The 23,574-nt window shown below is 43.2% G+C and overlaps 1 protein-coding gene across 8 annotated transcripts in view; it reads left to right on the top strand.

Annotated features, from left to right (window-relative positions):
• The first annotated feature begins 5,533 nt into the window (after positions 1–5,533).
• The window catches only part of CREM (cAMP responsive element modulator), a 43,699-nt gene continuing 25,658 nt past the window's right edge, over positions 5,534–23,574 (top strand). For 3 of the 8 annotated variants that reach the window (XM_040992597.1, XM_040992598.1, XM_040992599.1), the window contains exons 1-2: positions 5,534–5,653; positions 22,549–22,674. In XM_040992597.1, the coding sequence (XP_040848531.1) occupies positions 5,534–5,653; positions 22,549–22,674 (246 nt within the window). Of the gene's footprint in view, positions 5,654–18,811; positions 18,890–22,148; positions 22,406–22,548; positions 22,675–23,574 lie in introns of those variants that run through there. The other 5 variants (XM_040992600.1, XM_040992601.1, XM_040992603.1 and 2 more) reach the window with 3 other exon arrangements.

Here is a 23,574-nt window from a genome sequence, read left to right on the forward strand (position 1 = left end):
GGGAATGAGGATGAAGAGAAAATGTAGCAGGAGCTTGCGTCTCCCACAGCGAGCAGAGAAACAGGAATGTCGGGGTTGATGGATGATGCTGGCGTGGGTGCAGCAATGGCACAGTTCAATCATGGCTTAGAAACAGCCCCCATGTCCATGGCTGAGGGTCTTGAAAGTGGACTGTGTTAACTGTGGGGAGCAGCCACACTGCTGTGTGGTCGTTGTTGGCCTAGGAGATGACGATGGGTAATGCCGAGTGATGGCCCTTGAGGAACCTGATTGAGGAAGGCTGTTCAGTGGGAAGCTCGGGACGTCGTGATCGTCCTGATGCTGAGTTTGTTGGAGGTGATTTTTTTTTTTTTGCGGTTGACCTGGTTCTGACAGACACGTAATTCTAAGCTTTGGAGTTTGGTGGATGAACATGACTCAAAAAAAGAAGATAAGGAAAGGGACACATATTTATGAAAATGCTAAGGAGTGATGCTTGAGAAGAGAGAAGTGTAAATAAATGAAGATTTGAGAGTCAGCTAGGAATAGGACACAAAAGGATAAGGACAAAAGACTGAATGGTTGGAAATGTCCACGAGACAAAGGAAATTCAGAACCATTTAGAATGATGGCGTGGCTAGATAGATGGATAGATAGATAGATAGCTCTGCTAATGGGAGACCAGCAGAACATGACCCAAGTACTTAGGCCACATGGGGACCTCAGTGGAATCCCAGGTTCCTGGGTTTTGACCTGGCTGCAGCTTTTGCAGTCATCTGGGGAGTGAGTGAACCAGCTGGTAAAATCTCTATCTCACCTTTTCTGTCATTGTCATTCTGCCTTTCAAATAATAAATAAACAAATATCGTTTTAAAAAATTAACAAAAGTGGGCCCACCACGGTAGCCTAGCGGCTTAAGTCCTCATCTTGCACACGCCGGGATTCCATATCGGTGCCGATTCATATCCTGCCATCCCCGCTTCCTATCTAGTTCCCTGCTTGTGGCCAAGCAGTGGAGAACGGCTTAAAGCTTTGGAACCTTGCACCCACGTGGAGAAGCAGAAGAGGCTCTTTCTTCCTGGCTTCAGTTCAGCTCAGCTCCAGCCATTGGGGTTGCTTGGGCAGTGATTCAGTGGTCGGAAGATCTTCCTCTCTGCCTCTTCTCTCTGTATATCTGACTTTCCAATAAAAATAAATAAACCGGGCCTGGCACCGTGGCCTAGCAGCTAAAGTCCTCGCCTTGAACACGCTGGGATCCCATATGGGCACCGGTTCTAATCCCGGCAGCCCCACTTCCCATCCAGCTCCCTGCCTGTGGCCTGGGAAAGCAGTGGAGGACGGCCCAAAGCTTTGGGACCCTGTACCCACGTGGGAGACCTGGAAGAAGTTCCTGGCTCCTGGCTTCGGATCGGCATAGCACTGGCCATTGCGCTCACTTGGGGAGTGAATCATTGGACGGAAGATCTTCCTCTGTCTCTCCTCCTCTCTGTATATCTGACTTTCCAATAAATAAATAAATCTTTTAAAAAATGAATAAATAAATAAACCTTTAAAAAATGAAGACAGACAAAATTGTGACATTTGTTTGATAACCTAGTCTCTTATTTGAAAAAAAAAAAAAAGAATCCTGAACAGTTTAGCTTTATCTTCTTTTTTTTTAAGTTTATTTTTTTTAATTGGAAAGGCAGATTAGAACCGGCACCCATATGGGATCCCAGCACGTTCAAGGCGAGGACTTTAACCATTATGCTATCATGTTGGGTCCTAGTTTTATCTTCTTAAGGATTAAAAAAAAAACACTTTTGAAGTGATAAAAGTTTTCTTGAATTCTGTTACGTGTATTCCTCCGGCCTTAAAGTATCCTAGGCATAATAAGCTTTTTCTTGGTGACTCAGGGTAGTCACCTGAGGTGTAAGTCGCCAGAAGGTAATTCACGAAGCCTTGGTTTGTCAAGTTTGAAGAAGTAAGCACCTTTGTCTGCTGAAGCCGTGTCACGTGATGCGATCTCCTCCTCCTTGTAGGATGTTACCATTTCTATCCACTATACGCAGAAACTACAGAAATAAGCCTTTTCATTGGAATCAGTGTTGCTGGGGAGCCTCGTGGTTCAGATACCTACATCCCACCATCAGAGCATGTAGGTTTGATTCCCAGCTCTGATTCCTGACCCCAGCTTCCTGCCAGTGTAGAGTGGGGGCAGGAATGATGGCTCAAGGAAAAGCGTTCCTGCCCCGGGTGTTGGAGGCCTGGGTTCATTTGCTAGCTCTGTACACAGCCCCAGCTGCTGCTGCAGGCACCTTGGGAGTGACCAGCAGGTAGGGACATACGCTCACTTCGCCCCCCCCCGTGTCTGTGTGTCTGCCTGTCTGCTGGCTTCCTTCCCAAAGGAAGAGTTCATGGATTGCATGTGTGAATAAGGAGAAGTTCTTTGCATTTTAGAAGTTTTCATGTATACACTTTGGGCCATTTCTTTTGCTTGTCAATATGAAACTTTTTGCTTATTGCCTTGGTGCTCCCCCCGCAATATTTATTTTGATTTATTTGAAAGACGGAGTGATAGAGAGAAGGAGAGATGGATAGAGATTGTCTGTCTGTCTGTCTGTTAGTTCTTTCCCCAAATGGCGGTAATGATCAGGCCTTGGCCAGAACAAAACCAAGAATCAAGAACTCTACCTGGGTCTCTCACTTGCAGAGCAGGGATGCAGTCGTTGGAGTCACCTTTGCTGTGCATTGGCAGGGAGCTGGACCTAAAGCAGAGCAGCCGGGACTCAAACCAACACTTGGATGCTGATGTCGCTGGTGGTGACCTAACGAGTTGTGCCATGCTACCGGTTAATATCAAACAGTTCAAATTTTAAAAATATTTTAAAATATATTTTATTTTTATTTGAAAGGCAGAATTGCAGAGAGAAGGAGCGAGAATGAGCAAGAAGGAGGGGGAGAGAGAGATTTTATCTGCTGGTTCATTCCCCAAATGCTGCAAAGCTGGAGCTGAGCCAATCCAAAGCCAGGAACCAGGAGCTTTCGTCAGATCTCCCATGCGGGTGCAGGGGCACGAGGACTTGAGCCATCCTTCATTGCTTTCCCAGTCCATAAGCAGGGAGCTGGATGGGGGGGTGGGGAGGAGGAGCCAGGACTAGAACTAGAACTGGGATGGAGCAGCAGAAATAAAGCAGGATTTCACAGGATTCCAAGTACTCCTGGTGGGGCATGCTTTGTGGAAAAGAGGTTTGGTTTGGGGTCAGATACTGTAAGAAAATGCTGACTCCTGGGTCTGCACCAAGACATAGGTCACATCCTCAGCCTTCTAGATGTTCTGCAGCTAAGAAGTCCTTTTAATCTTGAACATTTACAGTGTTTTAACCCTCTTCCCAGGGAATACCTTTTCACACCCTGGGAACCAGTCTTTGGGAGCTGCTCGCAGCAGCAAAGATAGGGGGTGGATGCAAGCAGTTGCATGATGATGACTCATTTAGTTAGAGTTGGTGAGCCAGTGCTAGGAAGCAGTAAGAAGAGATCAAGGGATTGGAGAATATTAAAGGAAAAGACATTTTCCCATGATAAGCTGCAGGTGTTTATTTTGGTGAACCTACTTTGGGGCCCAGTGTGGTAGCCTAGGGGCTAAAGTCATCACCTTGCCTGCTTGTGGCCTGGGAATCAGTCAAGGCTGGCCCAAAAGCCTTGGGACCCTGCACCCACATGGGAGACCCGGAAGAAGCTCTGGACTCCTGGCTTCAGATCAGCTCCGTTCTGGCCATTGAGGCCAGTTGGGGAGTGAATCAGCCACTTGGGGAGTAAATCAGCAGACGCAAGATCTTCCTCTCTGCCTCTCCTCTCTGTATATCTCATCTTCCAATTAAAAATAAATCAATCTTAAAAAAAGAAACTGCTCTAAATTGTCATGGTCAATTGTAAGTATTTAAATGACTTTCTGGTATTCCCTGTAGCAAACAGGTGTGAGAATGGCTTTAGCTAATGGCTAGAGAAATGCAAAAATCTGATGATTAAATCTGGAGAAACGATTGGAACTTCAAACTTCACAGTTCTGAGTGGCTGATACACACATATACACGTACATGTATTTAAACTACTAAAGTGAAAAACAATTGTGTGGTTTTTTAAAAAGATTTATTTTTATTTTATTGGAAAGGCAGATATACAGAGAGGAGGAGAGACAGAGAGGAAGATCTTCCGTCCGATGATTCACTCCCCAAGTGAGCACAGCGGTCGATGCTATGCCGATCTGAAGCCAGGAGCCAGGAACTTCTTCTGGGTCTCCCATGTGGTTGCAGGGTCCCAAAGCTTTGGGCCGTCCTCCACTGCTTTCCCAGGCCACAGGCAGGGAGCTGGATGGGAAGTGGAGCTGCCGGGATTAGAACCGGCACCCATATGGGATCCTGGTGCGTTCAAGGCGAGGACTTTAGCTGCTAGGCCACGCTGCTAAGCCCCCCCAAAAAAATTGTTATCGTCAATTGAAAAGAAGTACTATACCAGGCAGCAGCTCCTATAAGTAAGTTTTAAAATGTTACTTTTTCTTATTTTATTTGTATTTTGTCCTTTCCTCTTAGTAGAATAAAATGTAGTGGGGCAGCTGATTGATGCAATGCTTTAACGTGCCTCTTGTGTCACCCACATCTCACCTGGGGTACCTCGGTTCAAGTCCTGCCTCCACTCTCAGTTCCATCTTTCTGCGCGTACACACCCTGCTGGCAGCAGTGGGTGACCCAAGTGGGTGGGTCCCTGCCGCAGGGACCCCGATTGACTTCCACACTCCTGACCAGGCCCAGCTGTGGCTACTGGAAACATGGAAAAGATGGGCAGTCTCTCTGTATGTGTGTGTGTGTGTGTGTGTGTGTGTGTTTGCTTTTCAAGTAAATAAGATAGTTCTTAAAAGGTAAGATTTATTGGAAGGGGATGTACTTTCTTGGAACACTCCTGGCAGAAATCATTAACTGCAATTGAATTCATAGGCAAAGTAACCTCACATTGAACGTGCTTCCTGGAGAAACTAAAATCTCATTATTAATTGGAGAGCTCCAGTAGTAAGTAAAAGGAAAAGTCGCCAACTCATTGATTTTGTTTGCGAAGCTTGTTTATCAGAAAGTAGCCAGTGTGAGCAGAGCAAGGCACATTTGTATGTTCAAGCACATTTAAAGTAGTTCTTTGATACTGCATCATAATACAAAGTGTATTGGCTTTGAGAATCCATAGGAAACTTAATTTTGTGTTTCCTTCACACTGAACAGGAGATCTCAAATAACTATTCAACTTTACTATAAGATTTTCTAAGTTTTAAAACGAGCTAATTACCATAAGACATTTTGCAGTGGTCCCTTAGAAAATTTTGCTATCTTGGTGAGCAGAGAGGATACTTTAGTTTGGAAGGCTAGGATTCTGCTACTAAATTTATTTCTTGCGAAAATAGCATGCAGTTAGATGTCAGACATGACTGTCAGAAAGCAAGACAAAAATATTATTTTCCGTAGTTCCAGATATGTCACATAGGGCCTTAATATTCTTCTTTTGTATTGTTATTTTTTTTTTTTCCAGACAAATGACCATGGAAACAATTGCATCTCAGCAGGATGGAAATGGAGCAGATTCTGTGGCTGAGAGCAAATCTGCTCGCATGCAGACTGCACCTGGTCAGAATGCAGTCCCTACTTTAGCCCAGGTAGGCAGAGGGAAGGCACCAGGGCACTTACACAGAGAACTGAAAATGGCGTGCAGATTCTGTTTCCTTGCAGCTCATCTTTAATTGCCCACACTCCTCGGTTACCAATCATTCCTGCTGATTTGGGTTTGAGGATTGATATTCTAATTCCTTTTTCCTTGTGACACTACCTCCACCTTTGCACTACCTCCACCACCATCACCACCACCACCATTGTGGGAAGGAAAAACAAAATCCCTGCATAATATGTAGTTCTCACGTTATTTGGGGGATTCCTGGAAACTGATGTGGTTCTAATATTCTTAGCTATAAAGAAGACAGAAATTTTATTAGCCTGGTATACATCTGGCTTATTGTCCCCTTTTCCCCCTGTCATGTCTTAAACTTTGACTGCAGAGAGTACTAACTTATTTGGTGCCTGTTTTTCAATTCCTAACATTTATTTCAAATGTGTAATAAATACCAGTATGTTTCTTTATTGTTTAATTAGCTCATGAAAGATCTATTGAGTGCCTTCTCTGTCTAGATGCATACAGATATGCCCTTACACGATCACGTGATTCCCTGGGCAAGGTGGGCAGATGACTTTATGACTCTAATAGCATTAGAAATACTGTACAATGTTATGAAATGGGTGAGGATTACAGAGGAGAGGACTTGCAGTCAGCTACATGAGTCGTTTTTCCCTGGAGTGGAAGTTTGTTGCAGGGATAAGGGAAAGTTCCTGGAGCCCAAAGCCCACAGTCACAGGCACAGCTGGGACCTCAAGGCGGGCTGGGGGCGAGCTTAGTAACAGCAGCAGAGGAACAGAGACATTTGACAGAATGTGCTGGGCTCCAAATACTCTTGAGGTATCTTCACTTTAGATCAGGTGTTTCCAGTTTAAATCACCAGTAATTGTGGCTGGACCTGGAAGTCAGGAGCTACAGAGGGAGCCACAGGCGGAGTATCGTGGCAGTGCAGGGGAGGTGAGATATGAACAGCTTTTTGAAGGGAGAATGAAAAGGGCCCTGGGGAGCAGGAGGCCTGTCACGGATCACTTCAGGACAGATGGGCCCCAGAGACAGTGCTTGGCTTTGCTTTTCAGGCTGCTGGTACACACCCACTCGTCCCTGGAGGCTTTCTCTCTGAGTCCTGTGTACCTCTGCCTGCCCCACAGAGCTTCACTGCCTTGGAGCAGGCTAACCTTTTGCTTTAACCAAACAAAGGAGGCTGGCAGAGGAGAAACACAGTATTTCCCTTTTCTTCTCCTTTTTTTTTTTTTTTTAAATCTGCACATTCATTGTAGAAACTTAATAAAATGTTAGGACATTCAGGGAGTGGATAGTTAACATTTTGGTGTCTATTGCTTTACTCTTTTCTATCTCTGAAGAAGGAATACAACAGAATAAATAGCAATTTTTTTTTTCTTTCTTGAAGGTGGGCTCATTCAGAGTCTGTAAGTCTTTCTTCCTTTGCTGAAGTTGTGGTTGAGCCTTCCTCCTTCTATCTGGACTTCCTTTGGCTCCTAGCTGGCTCATTAAGTACATTCCCCCCCCCCCCAGGCTTTGTCGGCACAGTGGACCCCCAGGTCTGAGGAAGCTCATGGGTAATCCTGAGACAGGAGCCTGAGTGAGACTCTGTGATCCTGTGAGAAGCTGCTGGGAGGTCCAGCAATAGGAAGTCTGAAAAGTACCCTTGGATTTATGTGGTTTTGGAATTGAGGTAAATAGATATAAATGACGTTTTATTTTAGTAAGTTGAGGATTAAATAAGAGAAGAAATAAAAAAATTGGAAATATAGACATTCAAGAACTATGTCGGTGAAACGATGTACAAAGATGGGTTTTGCGAGACAAAAGAGAACTAGGGGCTGGTGTCGTGGCATAAAAAGGTTAAACTGCCACTTGTGGCATGAGTATCCCATTGTCAGAGTTGGTTTGATTCCAGGCTGTTCCACTTCCACTCCAGCTTCTTGCTAAGGCAGCAGAGGATGGCCCAAGGTTTTGGGTTCCTGGCACCCATGTCAGGGAGACCCGGATGGAGGTCCTAGCTCTTAGCTTCTGGCCATTTGAGGGAGTGAACCAATGGAAGGAAGAGCTCTCTGTCTACCTCTCTCCCATCCATCTTCCTCTTTCTCTCCATTTTCCTCCTATCTGCCTTTCAAATATAGGTCTCAACAACAACAACAATAATAAAAGAACTAGGATGTGGGAGAGTCAGGAGTGCTTTGAATAAAATGGGGAGGGGGGCAGAGGCTTGTGAGCAGATGGAGTCCAGGAGCAAGAAAAGGCCTGTGGTCTCTATTCACCACGCTGCCGCCCAAACCCCAGCTGCTGAACTGTGGCTCTTTATGGAGTCTGTCTACCAAGTTCATGGATTCCATTTTTTTTTTTTTCATATTGCAAGTGTTTGATCAAAAAGTAAACTGTAGCCTTCTCTTCAGTTACCCAATGGCACCCTATGTGCCGTGTGTTGTGTTGTGATCTCCAACTGTCTCTTGATGAATATGGTTATTTTACAATCCTTTATTATCTGGGAGGATTAGGAGATGAAGTCATGGTTAACCCTGTATGCCCAAAGCAATAACTCCTGGTGGACCATCCTTGCTGGCTACTTGTCCCATCTTCTTCAAATCTGAGGATTGTTAAACCCCCTGATGGTTTAATCTTGAATAAAGAGGAATGTATAACACTTAACCTTTTTGACTGTGATGTGGGCTTGGGGTCTGCTCATTCCCGTTTCTGCTCCCGACTCTTGCCTCACACCTAGACAAGCATTCTAAAGTACAGATGTATGTAAGATGCCAAAGTGATAGAATTGATTCAGATGGCAAAGACAGTGAGCACACACACGCTTGCACAGACAGAAACATGTGAGCCTGGGTTGCTCCACACAAAGAAATAGTTATCATGAGTGGGCAGTGGGCCAGAAGGTTGCTCACGGGGATGGGGGTCACCTGGCAGCATTTGCAGCCCCTCCCAGCTTTTGGGGGAGGGGTCAGGCGTCTAAAGGCGCCAGGCCACCCGGAAATTGTATGTCTCCTTCACAAGTTGCATTGGTGCTTAACGTCCGTATTTTCATGGCCTCTCCATTCCTTTACCCCCACTCAACCTCGTCAGTCAGTCCCTAAAGAAACAGATGCTTCCCTGGGGAAAAGGAAGCATTTTGATGCCCAAAGTAGGAGGGTAGACTTACTTCCAGGGGCTTGCAGCTACTTCTGGCTCAGCAGACCTCACCTGCCTGCCTACCCATCCCACGTCATCTACCTGCTCAGTGGTCTTCACACCATGTGAGAAAGAAGCAGCAACAGAAAGATTGTGTCGGATGTCTTCAGGGGGGTGGGGCAGGAGTTGTGAGTGTGCTGGCCTTTCCTAGAGCTTGGTGCCATGCGGTCATCCCACAGAGCTTGCCCCTGGCCCACACACCTCTGTTCTGCCAGGACACCAGGATCCCTTGGATCGTGGAAGCCTTGCCCTTCTGCTCCAAAGGAAAATCAGTGGTGAAAACACCACCTGTTCACAGACCCCGAGATGGCAAAAGAATCACAGGTTCTGTAGTATGAGTTGGAGTTCTTGCTGTCTGGAGTATCTTTATAGTTTTTTTTCCCCCTTGAAGCTGGTGTCTGGTTTATTAAATGTGTGTGTGTTGATGTGTAAGACTCAATTCCACCTGACCCTGGAAAAAATTCTTGGTAATAAATTAGAGAGCCTATTTTCAGTAAACAATACAGGAGAAACCTGTTTCCAAAGTGATGAAAAGCTAAAATACTCTGTGGACAAGTACTTTAAAAATAGCTACACTTAAAAAAAAATAGTTACACTTAGATAGTTACGCTGGAAATAATCTTTGAATGAGTAGTAGAATTTAAAACTTTTGTTGTGAAAGGTTCCCAGCCTATCTGAGTAGAATAGTGGTCTCACGTGTTTACACATTTAATAATCTTTGAGATGTCATGGCACTTACCTCATGCACTTTCTTTTTTTTTTTTCCTTTGCAGTATTTTAAGCAGCTCTCCATATCTCAGGCATCATGCCATGTTACTCCTATTTAGTTCTAGGCATGCGAGTCTTAAAAAAAATTTATGCATATTTTCTTACATAACCATATGTCATCCTATTTAATGAAGTGAATTTTAATTCCCTGGTACAGTAACACAGTGTGTATTCACATTTGTTCTTTATCTCACAACATGTGATTTACGCTGGCACCTCTCACTGAGGCCTAAAAGTTGTCTGGTTTCAAGTCTCTAGGGATTGGTCATGCAGCCCCGGAAGACTGGAAGGCGAGGTAATACGGACAGGGCCCCTGGGAAGGGTGCATCACCTTTGCCGGCAGTGAGACCTGGGGACTTGAGGGGGAGGCCTCCTCTCTGACAGCCGAACATCTCATCTCTGCAAGGCCAGGCTTCAGGACTTGCACAAGGAGGAACAAGGGCAAGGTAAAAGGAGCTAGTCACAGAATTGAAACTGGAAGCAAACGCCAGCAGTGGTCAGTGTGCTGCTAGGAGAGAATTAGCCCCCATGTGGAATTTACCCTCTCCAAGGAACTGTCATGTCTGGAAACCAGGAGATACTGTGCAAACAGTCCAAGCGACATGGGAGTGTTCAGAAAGTGGGGTCAGCTCATCTTTTTTTTTCTCATCCTGTCCCGTCCACGCCCACAGAATGCGCAAAGAACAAGTGTCACATGCAGTGGTTTAACAAGGGGCGCTTGGGGCAAGTGCAGATTAGAGTTGTGAATGTTCTTTCTCGATCCAGGGGAAAACTGGAATGACACTTCTCATTCTGCAGCTGTGCCACAGATCCATCTTCATGGTCCTAAACAGGGCCAGAAAGGAGGGAGATGATTGTCAAAAACCACACCAAAGAAACGTGCGGCTCCAGCAGCACTTGCATTGCTGATAGGCCAGCCATACACCTGTACATTTAGGGTGGGATATGTCTGCTTGAGTTGGCTTATTTACTCTCAGCAAAGGAGATGCAGTGAGGGTCGGTGTGTCTGCATCCTGCAATATGATCCTTCCCTTAGCTCAGGGACCATCCCTGGAGGTGAAAAATGTTCCTCTTAAGATTTTGAGGTAGAAGTTTCCATTTTGCTGCCGTTTTCCCATCTGTTGCTTCTTATTCTTATGTATTCTTCCCCTGACTGTTTTTCACTATTTTATTTTTACCTCTTAAACATAGTATCTGTGTTCATTTGGAACGTGTCTGTAAATGAACAATGTTTCTAAGATAATTTCGGGAGCTATAAAGCAAAGTCAAATTTCAGGAAGTAATTTGTCATACAAATTATACAAAATACAGAAAGATCAAAGTCATTAGCAGTATTTTTTGTAAGGCGTGGGTAATCTTTGTGTAATGTTTTTGCTCTCTTAGTTTTACTAATGGGTTAGTCTGTCATTAGCAGTAGCAGAAAAATGCTCCAGTGTAACAGCCCGTCTCCTTTGCTCTGTGATTTTCTTTAGTGAAAGAAGAGGCTGCACTGATGGGGAAGGGAAAGTTATCTTTAACAAATAAAGAGTTTCAGGATGGCACAGTTCTGGAAATCTGTTTAGCAATAATATGAATATACTTAGGTCTACATTTTAACTTGATCGGTAAATTTGGTTTCTTGTCTTTTACTGCAGTAGAAGCAAGTAGACCACAGAGGATGATAGACGTCGAAATTCCAAACAGGAGGCATGAAACTTTGTGGTTTCATCTTTGAATATGAGGCAGAGATTATTTTCCTTGCCCTGCTTTTATTGTATGTATGTGTGTTAGAACCACCATCATCATTCCCACACTGTTAAAGGAATTACATTTTTCCCGTTTTACTGTTTCATTGTGGTGACAAGATCTTCACAGAGATCTTCTGAGCCTGTTGGAAATGAAACCTGGCTGTGGTGTTCAGTGTCAGGGGGCAGGCAGTGTCAGATGGAAACGATTCAAATGAAAGCAGTACAACACGTGCCTTTTTTTTTTTTCTTTTAAGATTTATTTATTTTTATTGTAAAGGCAGATATACAGAGAGGAGACAGAGAGGAAGATCTTGTGTCTGATAATTCATTCTCCAAGTAACCACGATGGTCAGACTCGAGTCGATCTGAAGCCAGGAACCAGGAGCTTCTTCTAGGTCTCCCATGTGGGTGCAGGGTCCCAAGGTTTTGGGTCGTCCCTTACTGCTTTCCCAGGTTACAGGCAGGGAGCTAAATGGGAAGCCAAGCTGTCAGGATTAGAACTGGCGCCCATATGGGATCCCAGCGTGTTCAAGGCAAGGTCTACCTTGCACTAGGCCCAACACTTGCCTTGAAACTGGTGTGTTCTGTGTAGAAGTAGACCTCTTTGGGGGTGTTATTACTTGTTTTAGAAATGAGTATATATTTGTTATCAGACACAATGTCATATCCATAGCAGGTCCTTGCCATGTCTGTCAGCTTCCCAGGGCCTTTGTGCTCAGAGCTTCCTTGTCTTCTCGAAGGTCTTGTTCATTGCTCAGGACTTGGTATAGTAGAAGGAGCCCTAATTTAAATATGTATACTCAGTTTGCATTAAATGTGTTGTGTTTACTTAAAGGCAGTAGGGTTATGAAATATTTTATACTAGTATTATATAGTGTTTTGATACCACAGGCATAGTATTTGTAAATTACACAGTTTTAAGTAAAACACCGGATTATTTGAACCTTGTTTTCTTTTTTAAACAAACATGTATTTATTTATTTGAAAATCAGAAGAAAAGAAAGAGAGAGGGATTGAGCGAGAGAGAGAGGTCATTTAGCCACTGTGTATCTCCCCAGGTGGCCCTGACAGCCACGGTTGAACCAGGCCAAGCCAGGAGTTAAGAGCTCCGTCCTGGTGGGAGCCAGCCCGTGCGTCCTCTGCTGCTGCTGTTCCCTGGCCTTTAGCACTGAGCTGGGTTGGAGGAGGATATTGCTGTGGCAGGTGGTATCCTGATTTGCTATGACACAATACTGGCACAATCCTTGCCTTCTTTACTTGATAGAAAATGCTAATGTCATAGGTTACATTAAATAAGTTGTTTTACTTCATAGATTCTATAAAATGAGATGTTTTATGCAAGATTGTGCAAGCGTAATCACTGTGAAACTGCAGAAGTTGTTTTATGTGAGAGAGAAGAATAGTTGATGTGCAATGAACGTGTTGTTTTCATTTTTGCAGTAACGGTTACTGCCTCGGTAGTAGTGAAGCTTTAAGGCGAAGTGGCTTGTGTTGCTTCAGGGATCCATCCTAAAGTAATAAACGGACTTCCCTTATTTAATGGACCTTCGGGAGTTACACAGACAGAAGCTAATTTATAGTTATTTCATAAGCAAAGTTTTCCCAATAGGATATCTCGAGCATATTTTAGATTGTTTTTACCTTCCTAAACTTACGTACTTTAGAATTTTTTTTTTAAAGGTTTGACAACATTGCAGAAGTTCCTTCAGAGCATTCTGACCCAGATAATATAAAATGTAGTTTATGACAGGATTTCCTTTTGTGATAAGGGTTATTAATGTTATTGTAGGAGGTGAATGCCCAGGCTTTATTCTTCGTGAACTCCATTGAACAGGCACTGAAGGGGGTTAGGGAGGGGGAGGCTTCCTGTACACTCATTCATTCACATTTTGACTTCTACTATTACATATATCTTTGGTTTTGTCATCTTTCTTTCATTTTTTTTAAAGATTTATTTCTTTTTATTCGAAAGGCAGATATACAGAGAAGAGGAGAGACAGAGAGAAAGATCGTCCGTCTGATGGTTCATTCCCCAAGTGACCGCAACACCTGGAGCTGAGCCGATCTGAAGCCAGGAGCCAGGAGCTCTTCTGGGTCTCCCATGTGGGTGCAAGGTCCCAAGGCTTTGGGCCGTCCTCGACTGTTTTCCCAGGCCACAAGCAGGGAGCTGGAAGGGAAGTGAAGCTGCTGGGATTAGAACAGATACTGATATGGGATCCTGATACATTCAAGGCAAGGACTTTAACTGCTAGGCTATCGTGCCGGGCCTGGTTTTGTCATCTTTCCGTGCCTCCATTTTGTGGAAAGTTTTTTTCTTTTTAATTTGAATCATTCTAAATCAAAGGGTTTAATATACATACATGTATTACTTTAAAATTCTACTTTTAAAAGATTTATTTATTTTGTTGGAAAGGCAGATCAGATTTGTAGAGAGAAGGAAAGAAAGATCATCCATCTGCTGGTTTACTCCCTAAATGACTGCAATGGCTTGCACTTAGCCAATCCAAAGCTAGGAACCAGGAGCTTCTTCTGGGTCTCCCACACGGGTGCAGGGTCCCAAGGCTTTAGGTCGTCCCTTACTGCTTTCCCAGGCCACAAGCAGGGAGCTGGATGGGAAGTGCAGCAGCCAGGGAGACAAATTGGTGCCTATATAGGATCCCGGGGTTGTAAGGTAAGAATTTAGCTGTAAACCATTGTGCTGGGCCCAAAATTCTACTTTCGTGACTGGGTTATTTTTTTAAAGTAATATGTAAAACATTGGCAATTAAGGATGTAAACGTTTATTGAATGCTTGGAATAGTCCTTTACTGTACTCTAGACTCATCTTTGAGCCAGTCAGAGCATCACCTAGAAACATGCACAGCTAGCAGTAATTAATGCAGGTGATTCGGTTGTTGTGTGGCACTTTCTACAACATACGGTATATCCATTCTACTACACAGGAGATTCCATACATATGCATGCAAGAGAGCTTAAAAAAAATCATGGAAAATGCAATTAAACTGGCTTCTTTTGGGACCAACGTTGTGGTGCAGTGGATTAAGCTTCTGCCTATAGTGTCAACATCACATATAGATACTGGTTCAAGTCCTGGCTGCTCCGCTTCCAATCTAACTTCCTGCTAATGTGCCTGGGAAAGCAGCAGAAGATGGCCTAAGTTCTTGGGCCCCTGGGACCCAGGTCAGAGACCCGGCTCCTGGGGGGTGAACTAGTAGAAGTAAAATATCTCTGTCTCTCAACTCTGTCTATAACTCTTCCTTTAAAATAAAATTAATTTTAAGTTTTTCTTCTGATGGATTTTTTAGTATGTATGCTGCCAAAGTGAGTATTCTGATGGAGTTTTTAAAACCCATGCATCGTCTTGCCATCACATGTTTTTCCGTGTAGCTCATGAAGACCCTGTCTTACATAATGGAGTGTTGGCAGAGAAGGGTTTCATTTCGAGAGCCCAGTCTAGTTTCTGACCTTGAGTCTAAAGAGCATAGGAAATTTACTTTTTACCCATTTCAGTGCATTAAGAATTCCTTTCATGTGGATCCTGGCACTCTTGTCACTCTGTGCATTGACTTACAATTCTGGGCCAGAAGCACAAGAGTGTCCAAAATTTTAGAATCGTATCTTTTAATATGATGCCATTTAGTAAAATTGATTTGTTCAATGTTTTTCTGATGAGAAACCAGTTTATCACACGCACCAAATTTGAGGCTATCTTATTGTGTTTTGGTAAAATGAAAAACAAGATAGAAAAAAGAAACAACAACAACAACAAAAAACACTAGGGCCTGGCACAGTGGCTCCATGGCTAAATCCTTACCAACCTCTAGAATCCCATAGGGACATTGGTTCATGTCGCAGCTGCTCTGCCTCCATCCTGCTTCCTGCTTGTGATCTGGGAAAGCACTGGAGGACAGCCCAAAGCCTTGGGACCCCGCACCCGCATGGGAGACCTAGAAGATGCTCCTGGCTGCGGATAGGCTCGGTTCCAGCCATTGCAGCCATTTGGGGGAGTGAACCAGCAGATGGATGATCTTCCTCTCCTTCTCTCCATAAATCTGATATGTCTTCCCAATAAAAATATTTATTTTTATTTAAACTAAAAAGAAAACTAACAAAATGTGTCATCTCAACCATGTTTAAGCGGTGTCAAGTACACTTGCAGTATTGTAAAAAAAAAAAAATCTCCAAAACTTTTGCATGTTGCAAAGCTGAAACTCCACACCTGTTAATGACTCTTGCCTCTGGTCCCTTTCCCCAGTTCCCAGTGACCGTCAGACCAGACAGCATCTGCCCTTAGTTCTGTGAGCAGAGTGCAGTGACCGTCAGACCAGACAGCATCTGCCCTTAGTTCTGTGAGCAGAGTGCAGTGACCGTCAGACCAGACAGCATCTGCCCTTAGTTCTGTGAGCAGAGTGTCCTCAAGGTTCCTCTAGGTTGTAGCTTGCAGCGTGACTTCCTTTCTTTTCAGTTTAATTTGTGTTGTGTTAATTGAGAGAGAAAAAGGCGAAGAGACAGACATGGGAGAGAGCCCAGGCCTTGTGTGTGGATGGGAGGGACCCAAGTACCTGAGCTGTCGTAAGGAACCAAGGCCCCACCCACGTGTGTGAGCCTCGGGTGTGATAACTAGGAGGCCAGATGCCTGAACCTGAGACTTTTGCTTCCTTTGGACTGAATCATTCTCCACTATGTACACCACAGTTTTTTTTTTTTCACCAGTTTTTGTTATTGGTGACTCAGATATATGGAGAGAAGGAGATACAGAGAAAGATCTTATGGCTGCTGATTCACTCACCAAATGGCCACAATGGCCAGAGCTGAGCCGATCCGAGGCCAGGAGCCAGGAGCTTCTTCTGAATCTCCCTTGGGGGTGCAGAGTCCCAAGGCTTTGGGTCATCCTTTACTGTTTTCACAGGCCACAAGCATGGAGCTGAATGGGATGTGCAGCAGCTGGGATACGAACTGGCGCCCATGTGGGATCCCAGTGTTTCTAAGGGAAGGATTCAGCCACTAGGCTATTTTACATTGGACCCCACACATTGTTTATGAAACCGTCTATTCAAGGTTGTTTGTGCCAAGTGAATGTTCTTTAAACTTATACCAAGTACTTGGTAGAAGAAATACAGTAGAATAATTCAAATGAATTGCATTTCGACTATTGCATAATATTCTGATAGAGTTGTTTCAGGGTGGGCATCTGGCCAAGCATGCACATAAATAAATCTTAACAACAAACAAACAGAAAGCACCACATGGAAACCATGTCTCAGTGTGTGTGGGTTCAAATCCTGGATCTGTTCCCGGGTGATGATTTAGGTCTTTGGGTCCCTGCCAGCAGTGTGGGAGTCCTGGTTGCAGTTCTGGCTTCCACCTTCTGCTTGGCTAAGCCTGAGCAGCTGCAGACATTGGGGAGTGAACCAGTAGATGGGAGCTCGCTCTTTCTTTCAAATAAATGGGATTTAAAACATTTAAAAAACGATATTCTGATTTTTTCAGCATCATTTTACATCAGAGATAAAGATTACATGAACTTTTCTTCAAGTTGTTTTTGGACATTCCTTCTTTGGTTGCTGGCTTTCTGGCGTGTACGTTGCATTCCTTATGAGAGATGCTGTGTGATGATCTGTGTTATCATTAAGGGGAATCTTAACGCCCATAATGAGAGATGATCTGTGATGATCTGTGTTATCATTAAGGAGAATCTTAACGCCCATCATCTGCACTCATAAGATGTCTGCTGCTCAAAAGCCTTTCTCTGGGCTAACAATCTCAACACAACTTGCACATGCATTTGTTTTTTTTTTTTTAAATATATTTGACTAGTAATTTATGATCAGTTTCACTTCTAGTGAAATCAGATGCAGGATTGACTTTTACAAGTTCCGGAGAATAAACTTTTGACTTGTATAAAGATCACGTTTATTCTCAAACTACTTTCAAAATATGATAGTCAATGAAACATAATCATATTGGTTAAAACATATAATGCTTTAAGCATTGTAAATAAGAAATTCTTTGATGTTTCACGTATAATAAATAGAAAAGTCTAAGTATTGCTAAGATTTAGCTGGAGGAAAAAAAGACTAGCTGAGAACGTTATTTCTCAAAGGATGAGGGACCCCAGTTTTCCTTTAACTGCTTCCTGTAAGTGTTGTCAAAATTTATGGTACTTGATTGCTTATATTTATTTTGTTTTCAATGAGTGCATTTTTAGAGACATTAAATTTGGCCATTTATTTTTATAATACCAAAAGTGTCATCTGCTTCCTCCTATTTTATTCAGATAATAGATTACAGGTAATAATTATGTCCTACACATGGAGAGGATTTGAGGTAACATCTCTGTAGAATTAAACAAATAAAAAAAGAATAGTTATGACCTAATCATTAGGTAAAGTTTTTCAGTTGATATTCTTAAACTTGAATAAAATCTAGCTCTATTGACTTTGCTATTTATCAGCCACACTGTTCTAGGTGACAAGAACTCATGGCACCAAAATGAAGACCAACTCTTCATTTTTCAGTTTGTTTGTCTTCATTTAGTTCAACTAAATACATAGTTTAACACCATAGTGAAAAATCTTGCATCTTTATGTAAGTTTTAAATTTATAGTATTTTTATTTCCCCATTCTCAACCTTAAAATATTCTGTATAATATTGTAATATTGACTCTTTTGAGAATCTTTTTTTAAAGATTTAGTTCTTTTTATGTGAAAGGCTGCAAGAGAGAGAGATATTTGATCTGTTGGTTGACTCCCCAGATGGCTGGTCCAGACCAAAACCTCTTAGAGCTTGGCACTCAATCTGGGTCTCCTACATGGGTAGCAGTGGCCCTAGAGTTTTGGCCATTTCCACTGCCTTCCCAAACGTATTTGCAGGTTGCTGGCTTGAAAGTGGGACAGCAAGGACGCGGCCTGGTGGTTGTATGGAATGCTAGCTATTGCAAGAGGCAGCTTAACTTACTGCACCATCCATCACCCCTGTTCCAAGAGTCAATCTTGTCTTAACATGTAAACCTAGTTTTGAACTTCTTGCTTAGATCGTTAGTGAATTTTCATCATAGTTCTTGAGATTGAGCTAGATAACTCAGGGATTTGATTTTTCAGGCAGTGGGCATTGATAAAGTAATCTGCTGTTTTGTGAATTCACACTTTTCCATCTTTTATTCCCCGTATTAGGTGCAGGTCCAGGAGCTTTGTGACGTTTGCAGCTCAGTTGTGACATCATAAACCCTTCACCCGGAAGCCTAGCTGCGGGCTGGGCTGGTCTACCAGTGCTGGTCACATCTGAGTTACAACATTGTGAGGTTGTGCCCGTTGCAAGTGTCATTAGCAGTACTTTACAAAACAATAATATATATATCTACACATATATATATTATTGCAAAGCCAGCTAAGGCTGTCAATTGCATCATCTTATTATTTCTTTCAATTAACGACTTTGTACGTGGGGCTTTTGGTGGATGTGGTGGCATCAGCATAATCTATGTTTCAGGCATCCTACGGAAGAGGACTACTCCTCAGGGGATTTGGAAGAAAAGGTAAATTATAGCTAGACTTGCTTCTATACGCTCCCAATGAGGTACAGCAAGTACAGAGTATGACGTGTACCCATTTCATGTATTTTCTGTTGCCTTTTGAGTAGCTGCCTACTTGATGAACGGCATGGAATGAATATGCTCATAGCGCTTGGTGTGACTTTGTCCTCTTTCGCATGGCTTTGGCGTAAATGCTCCCTCACAGAAGCTGTCCATGGCAAATCGCCTGCTCCACGTCCTGCCCTCCTTGGGCTACTCAGACCTCGTCACTTTCTAGTTGCTTATGCTTCATTTTTTTTTTTTTCTCAGAGATGAGAACTGTCCCAACATCTCTGTGTTGTTTCATCTATCTCTCTGGCTCTTGGGCGGCCAGGGACTGACTGACTTTGGCTCATGCTGAATCCCCTTTGCTCTACTCTGGCCAATGACAGGCTCCAGAAAGTATTTTGAGTGAATGAAAGCCTGAGTTAATTTCTAAGCATGAAGTGTTTCTGTAAGCATCTTGGGGTATTGGGGTTTGGCCTAGTAAGCCAGATGCTCTTGAAGACACCTGCATCCCCTTAGTAGTTACTGCGTTTGAATACTCCTGCTCTGCATTCCAGTTGCGGTGGTCATGGCACAGCCTGGGAGGCAGCACATGTTAGCTCAAGTGTCTGATTCCTGCCATCCATGTGAGAGACTCTGAGACCCCAGCTCCTGACCTGGCCCAGTCTCAGCAGTTACAGACATTTGGAGTGTGAACTGTCACGTGGACAGATATTTTCTCGTATCTGTCTTTGTGTCTGTCTGTCTTTGTGTCTGTCTCTTTCTCAGCCTTTTAATTAGGTATCAAAGCATATTCATATGTTTTTGAAAAAGCTGTTGTATTCTTCCCTGTTCTAACTGGGTGTGCGGGAGACCTAGATCTCCTCCATATACCAACTAAAACAGTGTATTGCCACAGATTTCAGCGCAGAATTAAATGAGAAGATTGCCATCTTCGGTTAAACCAGACATTAAAGGAACTCATAAAAATGTAAAATGAGTCAGCATTGTGGCATGGCAGGTAAAGCCACCACCAGCAACTCTGAAATTCCAAATGGGAACTCGTTTGTAACTTCTTATCCATATTCTGCTCATGACTTGGAAAAGGAGTGGAGAACAGTCCAAATGTTTGGGTCCCTGACACCCACATGGGAGACCCTGATGAAGCTCTTGGCTCCTGGCTTCAGCCTGACTCATCTCTGGCTGTTGTAGCCATCTGGGGAGTGTTGCAGTAGATGAAAAATATCTGTCTCTCCCTGCCTCTCTTTAAGTCTGACTTTCAAATAAAATCCTTTTGTGTGTGTGTGTGTGTGTGTGTGTGTGTGTGTGTGTGTGTAAAATAGTGGAACTCTTCTCATTTAGTATCTTATTTTGAAAAACTCTTTCATGAAATGTTTATGTGTGTTATGGATTTATGAGTGATTTACTCTATCCAGGTCTCCCACATTAGTGGCAATGGCCCCAGTACTCGTGCCACCTTGTGCTGTGTTTCCCACACTACTGGCACGGAACGAGGTCAGAACACAAACAACATCCATATGGGATGCTGGCACTGCACATGGCAGTTTGCCTGCTATGCCATGGTGCTGGCCCAAAGTACTATTATATTAAATTATTCATTTAAGTATTTAAAAATTATCCCAGTTTTAATTACTAATATGGTAAATATCAATAGGGAGGACCAGGGGTGTACTGAAGCTGTTTTGTATTGACTTAGGAGAGCTAACTATGTCCATTTCTTCTCAACTTTGTGTCCAGTGTCATTTGTTGGAAGCTTGAAATCTGCCATGGTAGGAGTATAAGAATACTTCAAATGTTTGTGGGAAATGTAATTAAGAGATAAGTCTATTATAGTGTTAAAAAATTTTTTTAAACCCCAGTATAATTTTTTAATATGCACATTCCATAACTTTTTGAAGAACCATATATTTACATCAGAAGTCAGTGGAGGCTGCCCATCAGAGTCCTCACTTTCCCAGATCTGGTTATTAAATGTTTATTTGTACTTTCCCATGTGTAAATTACACAAACAGCATCTTCATTACTTTTTACAGAGTCTGAAGCTATCCTGGGATGAGAAATTTGAGCCTGGGTTGTTTGGAGAGAAAGCGAGGGGCGGCGGGGGTCTCTATGGGAATCAAGTTAGAGTTTATAATTCGAGTTACATTTTGTGCTGGGAACATTTGTAGAATAGATCCAATTTATTATTATTATTGTTGTTGTTGTTGTTGTTATTGTTATTATTGCAATGTTGTAGCTAAGTCTGCTGGTTCCATATGGGATGGTCTTTGGTTTCCCCTGAAATCTGAAATGGCCTACAGCCAGGGTAGGTGAGATGAACCATGCCTCCTGGGCTCCACATTGGCTGTCTGTGCCCTGGTTTCTGTCTGAGATTGCTGTTTTGGCTCAGATCAAGCTGGCACACGCTCTTCTTCTGTATTCAAAGCCTTCCTTACTGTTCAGGCCTGTCCTGGTATCTCTCTTCTCTGCTGCTCTGCCATTCACGTCCCGGGAAATGGGGCAGTTAGTTTCATAGCTTTTGGTGAGCAGTTGTTTCTTTAAGTTAGTGGAATTGATTGTTCTTTCTATCCTACTGGACCTAGTGCAATGCTCGATACATAAATTCTCTTACATGGAGAAAAAAAAATTTTTTTTCAAATTTTCAGATTGTCTGGGAAATGATGGGATGTAAGTAAATCTTAAAGTTGTTATAAGCCCAGTTTTTCAATAATTCTTTTAACATGGGTGCAAGCATGTTGGAGATCATTGGTGGTGTTAGAGTGAGGTCACACAGAGGCCTTGCTATCAGTTTGTATGGCTCTCCTGTCACTTGTGACAGAAACTGGTCTGCAGCTGTTTTGAGGAAGTCACAATGAGTAATGAATCTGAGTAAACTTGGGCAGCTGTTCGCTCGGGGAAGTGCAGGCATTGTGTTTTGACAGTAGAGATCACTTTCTTTTGGCGAGCACTCGAGAGTGGTTGGGTAGTAGTGACTGCTGTCCTCTCTGTTCACGACCGAGTTATGCTCTGGCCTTCCCAAATCCTGTCCCAAGGCCACATCAGCACCAAGACAAGAAAGAACTTTCCCTGGAGCAGAGACACAACAGACTTGAAAGGGCCTGAACTGCCTGTGCGTCTGTGTGTGATTTGGGGGGTTAAAAATTGCTTTAATTACTGCACTCCTGCCTCTGGACTAACGTTAGCATAACATGTGTTGAACATGTAATTCATTGCAAAATAATTCACCACTTTTTAGTTCTAGCTGTAAGTTTCTCTTAAGTTAGAAAGGGCAGTTCATACCTTAGCATAAACCTAGCATTGGCTTCGCTGTTAATGACCGTGAGGCTATAGTGAGGTAGTTTAACTGCTTTAGAACTTTGTGCTTGGAACATTCTTAGCCGCCGAAGCATGGGCACCAAAAGTGAGGAGCATGGGTTCTTTAATATCTGTTACCTCAGAGAATGACTATTCCAGGACAGTAGCCACCTCCTGTTGGTAAGTACCCTGGCTGGGGCATCACTGCTTAGATGTCCAAAGAACAGAGAAAGAGGCCAATTGTGATAGTGAGGAGTAGTTCTTGGTAAGAAACACAACAAAAAAGGTGTAGCACTAATCCTCAGTGATGATCATTTTTACAGGTTTCTGTAGTAGCTGGATCAGGCACCGGGAGAGGCTCTCCAGCCATCACTCTAGGGCAGTTACCTTCAGGCCAAACTGTGCGTGTCCAGGGAGTAATTCAGACCCCACAGATACACACAGGCCAGGTCAGCTTTCTTCCCGCATGGTTGCGTTTGGCATTCTTGAGATGCCTGCTGCTGCTGCTGCTGCTGCTGCTTTTCCTTTATTAATCCGTGAGTCCTTGTTTTTTTATCACAGAGCTTTCACTATCAGCTTGTAAAATTAGAAATGTGGAAGGATTTCTCTTGTGGGAAGAAGTGGCCTGGGCCTTGCTTGGTGAATGGGCTTGACGCTCTGAGTGTACCCAGTGAGTCCCTCTCAAACGGACAGGCGCTGGCGCCTTGGCACCACTCTGTGCTAAGATGCGCGTTTCTTTAGCATAGCTCCATGTTGGCTCCCAGAAATGTTGTGAATGGTTCTTTAGAAAGAGGTCTGAAAAATACCATAGTATCAAGAGAAGGGCCTCGGTGGTGTTTTCATGGATAATTTGAATTAAGTATGTGTAATCTGTAGAAAACCAAGGCATGTTGTTGTCATTTTGGTATTAGGTTCATATGCCGAGCATGTGGCTCAGATGAAAGCTTGGCTTTGGCTTTTGTGAGTATTGGACTTGGGACCTGTAACTGTATGTTATTAGTTAGGATTATTGAGGATAGTCTTAAATCCTTCACGCTTCTTTTTTTCATCAAGTGTTATAAGTTTTTAAGTATGCACGTTAAAAACATACTTTTCTTACTTATTAAATTCACTTTTTCCCTCTGTCTTGGGGTTAATTACTCTTAAACCAATGAAATCGCTTGAACCCACTTGGAAAAATCTGTGAGGTAAACGGAGGTGCTTATGTTTCTTTTCTTTCTTTTTTGAAAAATTTCATGTTATGACAGTTTCATGGGCTCTAGGATTTTCCCAGCCCCTCCCTAGACACCCCCCCTTTTTTTTATTATTCCTTCAGGTGCTTATGCTTCATGTTGTCCCTTTCCCGTGTG

This window comes from Ochotona curzoniae, unplaced genomic scaffold, assembly GCF_017591425.1.
Source record: "Ochotona curzoniae isolate NIBS_2020 unplaced genomic scaffold, NIBS_Ocur_1.0 contig_78, whole genome shotgun sequence".
Classification (NCBI taxonomy): Eukaryota; Metazoa; Chordata; class Mammalia; order Lagomorpha; family Ochotonidae; genus Ochotona; species Ochotona curzoniae.